At 40.6% G+C, this 11387-nt stretch overlaps 1 protein-coding gene across 5 annotated transcripts in view; it reads left to right on the top strand.

Annotated features, from left to right (window-relative positions):
- cacna1c (calcium voltage-gated channel subunit alpha1 C) overlaps window positions 1-11387 on the top strand; it is a 279938-nt gene that overhangs the window by 8372 nt on the left and 260179 nt on the right. For 2 of the 5 annotated variants that reach the window (XM_088072786.1, XM_088072785.1), the window contains exon 1: window positions 9969-10910. The exons of the other annotated variants lie outside the window; for them this stretch is intronic. In XM_088072786.1, coding sequence (XP_087928912.1) covers window positions 10853-10910 — 58 coding nt within the window. In that variant the 5' untranslated portion in view covers window positions 9969-10852. Of the gene's footprint in view, window positions 1-9968; window positions 10911-11387 lie in introns of those variants that run through there. 5 annotated transcript variants of the gene reach the window in all.

The following is an 11387-nucleotide window of genomic DNA, read 5'->3' as shown; positions in this document are numbered from 1 at the left end:
CCAACTAACCAATATACACGACAAGAGAGAAGGTTTTTTTTTCAACTCTAGGATTTCATCTTTAACTTGTAAATTTTTACTTTCAAACATCAAAGAGTCAAGTTTTAAAGATCTACTCTCCCTCCATTAATTTATTGTGGAGGGTGTCATACATGTTCCACCAGTCACCTGGAGATGCTCAAGGAAAAATATTTGTAGCTTTGGGTAGGGTCAAAATAAATAAATTTTAAAAAAAGAAAAAGAAAAAAAGTCACACGCTAGCCATCCTGCCTCAAATAAATTAAGAACAGTCCCTTACATTAAATCAATATTTACATCAGGTAGAATTATTTCATTGTCATTTGGGATGTGCTTTTTTTCATGTTTTATTTCTATATTCACAGGAGAATAAGAGTTACAATCATCTGTATTCATGGCATATATTTTCAAATACACTGTGTGGTAGACACTCACAAAGTTGATGGGTCCCTTTTTACCGTAAAGAAAGAAACCTCATGTCGCTTCTCACATACAAGTAAGCAGCTGATGTCTCTGTTTTGTCTCTTATCTCTTTATATATCTCGGTTCTGCTTGGTAACAAAAACACTGATGCTGTCTCCCAGTCCTTTGTTACATTTCCCATTAAATGCACTAGGGGGCATCAAAGGGATGGATAACACACAACCATCATTATTCTAGCCATTTACTGCATGGGCCAGAGTTGATCTGAAAGCCAAAAGAAGAATGCGTCTGTGTGTGTTTTTGTCGGTATCCCCCAAGAGTTTTGTCTGAATGGGAGGGGAAAGAGCAGTTACACAATGTTAGAAAAACTCCAAAATAGTAACAAATACAGAATGTTTTTATTTGTACTGAATAACTACAGATGGTTTTCCAGCTATTTGTAAATAGATGATGAGGGCTTGGACACACAAATGCAGAATCTTCTTTGAAAAATGTATTTTAGTGCCTCATTCTTGAACCCACTGATTTTGAGCAGTGGTGGGCTATCTGGGCTTTTTCTGCTCACATTGTCAAAATCTAAATTTGTTTTTCATAATTAAATAGAAATGTGTCTGTATGTAATTACTTGTTCAGTGTGCCACTTATCCACAAAACAAATATGTTTTCTTTCTCATTTGGGGCTGTTGTAGGATTTCCTATGTCACTTAAATGCATCACACTTAAATGCATCAGACCAGCTCTTTTGCTGCAGCCCAGACCAAATCATTACAACTTTGAGCTACAGTACCATCAACCAAGATCAACCAGATTTTGTTATGTAGTGACAGAACGCCCCGGAGGTCAAATGTTGTCACTATGGAAAAAGCAAAAAAAAAATAAATTTTTAAGACTTTTTTTCATAGATGCAAATCTTTAAATATTAAATGAAAAGCTTCAGTCTTCCTATGTGAGAAAAATGTTCTTAAACATGTGTTTGTTGCTAGGGGTGCAATGGTCATCTATCAATAAAATTTAGTGATACAATATTACAGGGAATCAAATAATAAACGTTTAATTGTTTTTACCCCAAATAACCACAGCTGGGGTTAATTTAATGCTATAACTTTACTTGTGGTGATTCTGTATCAGCGCCTATCAGGAACGATGACGAAGCTAGGCTAAGTTAGCATATTAAGTTCATGCTCACCCACTCATTTGCCCTGTTGTTGAAAGTATACAGGGCAACTTGTCTGGCAACGTCCACGATGTTGTTGATGTACGGGTCCTGTCGCTGCAAGGCAGCCACTTATGTCCAGTCCATTAGCGGGGAGGCAGCTGCTGCTACCTGCAGAAGTCGCTGTCATTGTTCCCAATGGAGAAGTTAGCTCGCTACCTAGCTTAGCCTTGGAATAAAAGGTAAAAACAAAACCTGCAATGCATCGCTGCGCTAGCTGTTGGTGTCCTCAGCTTTGAGCTTGGTTTGGCGGGTTTTGACGCTGGCAAACAGCTACTACCTATTGATGGGAAAACACAATGGCCGCTCCATTTACAGCTTCTACCGACATTGTTCCCGAGCTAATTTCTCAAGAAAGAAATAATTACAACAGCAAGACCTACACCTAACCTGGATGGACTACTAAGGAAAGCAATGCTTTTGTGCGGCATTTCACCCAGACGGAACAAGCTAATTTGCTGACCGTGTTTACTGTTTAACAACACCGAGGGAGCATGGGAAAGCTCTGGTTTTAGCAGCCTGAGCAACTTCACCAGGGCAGCTGTCAAACATCAAGCCTCTGAGCGGTATCTCATGGCAGTGGTACATCTGAAGACTTTAGGTGAGCCCAGAGTGGATTTTACAGCTGGATGAGCAGCGGAGACATGAGAGAAGTCTGCACAATGAGAGTTAAAAATAAATCGTGACACTTAAAAACGTAATGACGGTGGAGGCAGTGGGACAGCCAGAGGAAGACCAGACCCTCGCACCCATGCACAAATTAAGTATCGTTTTAAAAATCACACAAGGCTGCTGTTTGTTGCATTGCTTGATTCACAACTGTTCCCACAATTCAAGCAGACATTTCCCGAGTCAGAGCTCAGGAGCCTGAATGAGAGGAGCACAGTTTCACCTTCCCAGACTCACAGCTGAATTCAAAGTGATGTATAACATGACAAACCTTCAGGGGAAGAGCCCGAGTGATCAACTGACATTTCTGAGGAGCACGGGGCTTGCAGACAGTTTGTCACAACTTTATACCCTCACATGCTTGATCGTAACGATCCCAGTGTCCACAACCTCAGTTGAGCGATCTTTCTCGGCTCTCAAATTCATTAAAACATATGAAGGGAATACAACTGGACAAACACGACTGTCGGCACTGGCTTCTGTCTCCATAGAGGAGCTGCTCATTCATCTAAAGCAGGAAGCACAACTGCACGAGGAAGTCATTGAAAGTTTCATCAGAAAGCACCAAAGGATGGATTTTATTTACAAGTGATGGGTGAGTGCTACTTTATTTTCTCAGATAAAGTTAATGTATTGTTGTGGTTTGTACTACATTCTGCATTGTTAAGGTTGTGTGTGATAAGTATTATTGAGTGTAACTTTTTTTTTGTAATTTTTCTTATTGAACTGAAGGCCATGCAGTGATAATATTATGGTTGTATTTATTGTATGGAAAGTTTTTTCTGCCGTGTTGTGTTGATGTGCAGTCTGGTTGCTTGGAGACATGTAGGATGATCTGATGGTGGCGCTGCAATCGCTGCTAGTGGTGTTGCTGTTGTTTAAGATAAATGTATGTGTTGATGTTGATGTAGTGGTGCAAATAACGCCATGATGTGTTTTGGGGGTCGCAGGTCATTACTGCTGGCCTTGACTGAAACCCTGCTGAAACCCCACTGAATGCTACTGATTTTGAGCATAGTTCAAAATTTAAAGTTTACAATGGCCTGGATGCATTTGCATCTGTGATCAATGGTTTAAACTTATGATTTTGTGTTTTGATATTTATTTAGCTTTCACCTTAAACAATGTAGCTGTCCTCATGTCCAGGGCTGCAACTAAAAAATATTTTCATTGTGGATTATTCTGTCGATTATTTTCATTATTAATCAAGTAGTTATTTGGTCTTTAAAATGTCAGGAAATTGTGAAAAACGTCGATCAGTGTTTCCCAAATATCTCATTTTGTCCACAACCCAAAGATATTCAGTTAACTGTCAGAGAGGAGTAAAGGAAACAGAAATATTTACATTTAACAGGCTGGAATCAGAGAAATTTGGCTTTTTTTTCTCTAAAAATTACTGATTAATCAATGATCAAATTAGTTGGTGATTAATGTGATAGCTGACAACTTCAATTACTACAAATTTTTCAGATCTAACTGTATCTTGTGTTAAGAAATATAGCCCTCTTGTCCCAAGGTTAGATCAGATGCTGTATTTTAGCTACAATTTATAATGCACCAGGTCTAGAATTCTGGGATTAGATGTATCCTGACATAAATACTCAAGGTCAGAACAGTAACTGATACAGGAACAGGACTTTCAGGACTTCTTGAAATCCATACCAGCCGTACCCATATTAAACAATATTTGCTGTATAACCTGACAGTAAATCAGTAAATCCTCCATATTCACTTAAACATGTCCCGCTCTGTTTCAAGGATACTTGAGGGGACGTAGCCACCTCCTCAAGTGGCTCTACATAAGCCCCTTCATTCTGTATGCTTTTATAGCAGATTACTTCTTGTATATAATCACCCAGTCAATTAGACTTACAACCACTGATGAAAACATACATGATTGCTCTTTTATCACAAAATTAGCACTATTAAGCATTATATATAGAATATGCACCCCCCCTATCCTCTGCAGTGCACTGATGTTTCAGTAATTGGATTTAAACTGTCTCAGAGGTGTACAACAGCTGGTGTGCATCCATCAACAGCCATGTCAGAGTGTCCTTGAGAAAAACAATGACCATCCAACTGCTCACTCAGTTTAAGCTGCACTGGATGAAAACATCTGCTTTGAACACTTTAAACAACTTAAATGTGAATAAAGCACTTCAGGTCTGACTATGACACGTTCGCCTCCCCATTAACATGAAAATAGCTGCTTTGGATTCAGTGTTTGCCTGTTTGTCGATTACTTTGCCAACGTGGTAGTGTACTGTATGTGTAGGTTTCAAGGTATACATATGTCTGTTTGTTTGTGTGGTATCTATCTGTTTGCCAGAGAGGTGCATGTTTGGTAATGATGAAGCTAATGAGTTATGCATCAGCTGGTCAATATTGTCAATAACCATTCAGTCAAGACTGAGTACTTCACTCTGATTGGTTGGGGGAGGCCAAGAGATGCTGATGATTGGCTCGGAGGCAGGAAGGATAATGAGCTGTAGTCAGAGGGCATTGTTCTGGAAGGGGGGTGGACGTTGTGATTTCTGTTTCCGCACTTGAAAAAATGTCCACCTCTGCATGCACCTGCACTTACAACAGACATGCTGTTTTTTTTTTTAGTATATGACAGATCTTGGTGCAAGTTGAGTAATTATTACCCTTCTGCAATGGAAAAAGACAGAAACAATGAAGTCAATTTTACACATTTTAAATGAATATTTTTGAGGAAATGTATTGTCCTGTATGAAGAGAGGCCCATTGAAACAAAATGTGCTTATTCTGTGTGCACACAATCAGGGGACAGCACTGTATAATTGGTGTGAAACAAATCCATAATTTACATAGGGGATACATTGCATAATTTCAGTTGTCCTGCTAAAGCCACCCACAGGGACAGACATAAGGGACATAATGAATGGGCGATGGATGGCCCGCATAGAGCGTTCAATGTGGGTCCATCATGGCTCCAGGTGGAGACATAATTGTCCGTGCAATTTAGTGCCTTTAACAGGTAACATCTTTGGCCTGATGAAGTTTGCATCTCTCTCGATATCAGGGTAATCTTAAAACTATTGCTCACTTTTGCCCAGTGTGCATAAAAAATACATCTGTGACTGCTTGAATGATAAAACAAAAAGCCAAATTTGTGCCACATGACAAACAGCACTGAGACCAAAGACTATAAAAAGTTGGGCATTTTAACGTGAGGGTCTATGTGGATTGACTCAGTTTCAGAGCCACCCTTAAATGGCCATTGGAGGACTTGCAGATTTTGGCATTTCCGTGGTGGTTCAGCCATGAGGATGCCACTTGACTAAGATGCAGTGTTGACTTAATTTGACAGTGTTTGTTTGTTCTGTAAACACGATTTCATATAGCTTACCTGTCTTGTTTTGACTCTTTTCTACTGTGTCAGTAGAACAATGCACACAAATAACCAGGAATAGCTTATTATAAGGAGCATAATGTTAAAGGTCTAGAATGCAAATTGTGCATTGCACAGCAGAATAAAGTAGCACTGTTTGTCATGAGGGGATTTCCCTTTGACTGACCAGCAGATTGTTGGTTTCCCACATGAGATATCAGCATTTGAGTGTATTTGTCTGTACAGAGATTCCCAGAGACCAACACTCACACACATACAAAGGGGGTCGGGAACTGCAAATATAGATCAGTCGTAAATAGAATAGATATTCCGTGTGCAGGCTGAATTACACAGGACATGTGTGTATGTGAGTCTGTGTGTTTGTGCGTCCCCTGGGCACAAGTGTCTGTTCCCACGACCTGCCCTCCATCCGTTCTTCCTTCTCTAAATCCTTTCTCCCATCTCTCTTTCCATTCATTGGCCAGTGTAATCAAACAGAGGCTGGTTTGGCAGGAAAGTGAAAGGGAGAGTCAGACCACCATTATGAAACTCAGTGTCCATCTGTCTCGATGTGGTCACGGGGCTGATCAGTCAGACAGTGGAAGTACATTTTTTGCAAGAACCATTACTTGAGTATAGTAGTTTGTGATGGATTTTCATTTTGTGCTGCTCCATATTGCTACTCTGCTACATTTCTGGTGGAAATATTGTACCTTTTACTCCATTTCATTGATTTTATAGCCATAATTACCAGCTACTGTGGCTCCTAACCTTTTAGGCTTGGGTCCCATTACAAAAAACAGTTTCAAGATGGGGCCCTTTGTCATTTTTCAAACCAGTCGCCAGAATAAATGTTGACAAAGTAAGTTTAATTGCATTGTTATTTAGCAGATATTTTGAAACTTTATGTGTCTTTATGTTTTAACAGTGCTGTGGTAAGCATGGTTATGTTGAGGCACAGAAACCACTTAGTTATGGTTAGGAAAAGCTTATGTTTTGGCTTAAAATACCTGGTTTCAGTGCCACAATTGCAGCTGAAAATGCCTCCAGTGTCTCGCTAAAAAGCACTGGTTTTGTTGTTTGTTGGTCTCAAACAGTGGTCTACAGCTTTAAACTGGTAAAAAGACAAGTTACAATGCACAGCATTTATTCATCCATTCACTTAGGGAATGCTTCCATTCATTAATCAGTGCAGGTATTCAATGATTTTTACTTCCCCTCCAAAAATAGAGTATATTAGCAAAACATCTGCATCACAAAGCACTGTATATTGTTCAGAAATAGACAATTCATCTGTCAGATGCCATCAATAGAATCATTAATCAGCTGTCTCCCTGTCTTTACTATGTCTGCAGTGACACATGTAGACAAAAAGCTTTATTCTATTACAGGGTGGTGGGTGGGGATTTGTGCTATGGCACTGAACAAATGAATACAGGCTGGGTTGAGTCATCAGATTCACCTCCTGATTATAGCCTGCAGTGAGATTGACATGAGGCCTGCACATTGTGAAGTTCGTATTCAGTGTCAAATACAATTACATGGCATGGGCAGTACCATAATTAGAAATTTATAAATGCTGTTCAGTGGCTCCAATACATCCTGATGGATTACTGAACCAGAATAGTCTGTTTTATAAAGCTTCTGCATGCCTTTTTTACACACTTGACATCTATAAGTCGTTCTTTAATATAAAAATATAGGACGGACTTTGTGTTTTGTGGGTATAGCCGTAGAAAGACAGGAAATGCTTTTCAAAATAAGGTCAAGATCCTTCTAAAAACTGAGTAGATAATGGGAAAAAATGGTTCTCTCTTTTTTATCTTTTATATCAAGCTGCATGTGGAGAGCTTTTAAGAAAACAGCTCAATTTAAGAACCGACATGCTTTTTTTGTGCAAGCAGCTCTATCCAAAAGCCTCAGCAGGAGCTATAGAGCCAAGCTGACTCAGTGTCATCAAAGCCTGGTCCAGAGCTATTTAGTTAAAAGCTGATGTTGTTGACTTTGTTTGACATTTGACTCCCAAATGAGCTTCATTTCATTGTTGTGTTACCTAAGAAAATGGACCCATGTCTCCAGAAAATGACTTTGTGTGCTTCAGGGGCCAAGACCAATTTGTTCCTGGCCATGAAGAATGATGTCGAAACAAACTTCACCTTCCCGAGGGCAAAAAGAAACATAATTGAATTCAAAAAAATCATTTCATTGTCCTCTAGATAAAAAGGTTCAGTCTTTGTGCAGCGACCTTCCTGAACCCGTCTACTTCATGAGATTTGAGTCTGTATTTACACAGCATCCAAGGATCTGAAAATCAGCTTCCTTGTGGTTTCTCCCTGTTTAAGAGAGCCATGAAGAGATCAGAGCTTGAGTCATAAAAGAGTCGAAAAACCAGATCTTTAGTGTGTGTATGTAAACACAGACTCGGCCAAAGAAAAGAACTGGGTTGAAGCAGTCCAGATGTTTAGGGACTCTGGGCAAATCAGATGTAGGTACAGCATCTCTGATCTCTGGTTCTTCTTGCAGAATTTACGGTCCATGCAAGACTTGAGCCTGCTTTGGATCATTATCCGCCATTCACCCCTCTCTCTCTCTCTCTCTCTCTCTCTCTCTCTCTCTCTCTCTCTCTCTCTCTCTCTCTCTCTCTCTCTAAGCTCCCATACACACACATGCACACTTTATTTTTCTATTTTCTCTTAGGCTATCAACTTGTAGGTTTGGGCCACCTTTTTTTTTTCTTTTTATATCTTTTCTTTGACCATCTGATCCTTTTAAGGTATATTTCACTCAAAAACCAGTGGTTTATCAGTTAATCATCACCCCATGTTGCACTGAATTCATGAAGACACCTCGCTTTTTCTGAATGGAAAATCCCCAAAATAAGAAGATTCTTGATGAATTGGAGTAAAAAAGCTCTGCGTTTAACAACAGCAACAACTATATCAAAACATGCATTGACAAACTTACACAACTCATGAAAGTATAATACAAGTCTCTCTTTAGACTCTTTATACAGTCATATGCTCAGTGATTTCAGAACACATGCATCTTTTGTTTTTTGTTTTAAAGCATTACTATTTAAAACACTTGTGCGTATAGGCAAGCGCTTGCATTTACACTCTCTTCAATGCTCTTGCCCAGGCGCAGCTCTCACATGCAAAGTTTGGCAAAAAGGCGTGTGTTCGGGCAGACTGTTCTCATGCATTGTTTGTGCGCTTTCCTATGAAAAGTAATGCGCCAAAGTTTATGCAAAACCCACGTAATCACGAGCCAGTAATTTGTGAATAAACCATTTTGGACAGCTGTAATCATGTGACCAATGTGCGGACTTGGAGTAAAGAATAAATAAGGAAGCGGTCCCATTACAAGTTACACAAAGTCTGGGTGGTGAATGGCAAAACACTGGACTGTCCTCAGGAGATTGTTGTCTGGAAGGATGTCAGTTATTTTTAGGTACATCATCACTATGTTTTGTTCCTAAACCTAACTAAAGTGATGTAACTTGCCTAAACCTATCCTGCGTAACTCAACGTTAAGTATGTGACTTTTTGTGAAGTATTTAACGCCATTCGGGGGGTGCTAGTTCGTAGGATATTACATGAACTGGTGTGTATGTTGTTTTGTATAGGATATTATATAAACTGTTGTATCAGGATACATTGTTTGGGACATACTGAGCACATGACTGAATCAGTGAATATTGGATTATACTGCACAAGTTTTTTAAATTGATGTTTTGATAAAGTTTTGCCGTTGATAAACACGGCCCCCTTTTACTGCAATTCATCAAGAATTTTGTTTTGATTTTGGACTTTTCATTTATTGTGGAGGCATGTTAGAAAAACAAAGTTTCCTCCATGAAAGCAATGCAACATAAAGCAACAGTTATTGATATACAAACTCATTTTGTGGGTGTACTATTCCTTTAAAATGATGTTGTGAGCCCTCCTTTTCAACCCAAAACACACACACACACTCACAAACACACACACACTTCATCATCATCACCATCATCATCATCTTTGTCTTCATCATCATCATCATCATCATCATCATCATCTGGATACCAGCCGCTAGTTCTTCACTGTTGCCTGTACAGTCTCCCTCCCTCCTTATTTCTCTCTGGCACACACACACACACACACACACACACACACACACACACACACACACACACACACACACATCTGGAAACAGTCAAAGCGTCTACATGCACGAGGAGGGGGGGCTACCCCTCTCTCTCTCTCTCTCTCTCTCGGTATCACTGCAGAGCTGAGCTGCAGGGGCAGCAGAGGCAGAGAGAAGAGAGAGCTCTAACTCCCGATCAGTAAGACACAGGCAGACAGACAGACAGGCAGGCAGGCAGACAGACAGGCACACACACACAGACTGACTGACAGACACACCGCCGGACCATCATGGACTGGATCAGGACAGAGAAACCCGTCTCCGGATGAGACAGGACGGCCTGGCTTCTATTTTTTGGGGGGACTCTGCTATAGATACGTGGAATAACCGACAACCTATTGGGAGATTTAACCCCGTGCTACCCGTGATGGAATATTTACACTCTTCTCATTTTCTAATTTTTCTCCCCTTCTCCTCCTCCTCCTTCTCTCCTTCCACCACCACCTCCACCTCTTCATCCTCTCACATTTTGACACGCTGCTGAAGATGCGCACGAATGCGTCTTTTGCGCACTTCCATTGCGACCGTCACTGACAGCGCCCGTGCTTTGTAACCTTTTGAAACCTTATTTTTTCCTTTCAAGACAACACGGGAGAGGAGAGAAAGAAAGGAGAGAGAAAGAGAGCGAGGTGTGAATTGAATTGAACGCGGTGCTGGTCTCATGTTTCTCGCCTAGGGCCCGGATGTACCGAGAGATGCACCGGTGCGTTTTCCCAACCGGTTCCGCCGAAAGCTCCCTCTTTTTTCTCGCCTTCACCTCCATCATGGGGATTAGGTAATATTCACTCCATCCGAAGACACCCTCCCCATAAACAAAAAAAATAACGGAATACCCAAGACTGTCCGAGTCAGACAGTTCTTTCTTCTTTTCTCCCCTCTTTTAATTTCTTTATTTTTGGGGGGCTTTTTTTCCTTTTCCCTCCGCCTCTCCAGCTTTTTTGCCTCTCTCTTCCATTCACCTATAGGGATAACGCCGGACTACATTTATGGTAAATGAAAGCAAAAACATGTACATCCCGGAGGACACCCTTGAGAACCATCAAGGTATGTGGTGCCTTTTTTTAAATTTATAACTGGCAAACATCTTTCAACTGTGCATGAGAGAAGAGGGGAGGAAAGGAGGGAGGGAGTAAGAGAGGTATGATGATCTCGAAATGGGGATGGGATGGGGAAAGAGGAGGAGGTGGAGAGAAGGGAGGGAGGTGGAGGAAAAAAAAGGAAAAAGGGGTGTTAGCTCTCCTCGTTTTCAACAGATGGACACATCCTCCACTTTCTCTCTGTGTGCAGTTTTTGTTTATTTGTGCAGCAAGTTTTGCCATAATCACGCAACAGTGCTGCAGGTATATACACGAGGCCTTTTTCACGCTTGGTTTAGTCCATACTGTTTGACAGGCCTGTCCATGGGAGAACTGTGACATAATAGGTGGGCTGTGGTCATATTTACAGGCACTTGTAGGCGGGGAGCATTATTGTTTTTAGAAAATGAGCGTGTGTGCACAAATTATTTGGCACATCTTGCCT

This window comes from Plectropomus leopardus, chromosome 22 (genome assembly GCF_026936395.1).
Source record: "Plectropomus leopardus strain MGB_pleo_1.0 chromosome 22, ASM2693639v1, whole genome shotgun sequence".
Classification (NCBI taxonomy): domain Eukaryota; kingdom Metazoa; phylum Chordata; class Actinopteri; order Perciformes; family Serranidae; genus Plectropomus; species Plectropomus leopardus.
This window is presented reverse-complemented; position numbering and strand designations above follow the sequence as displayed.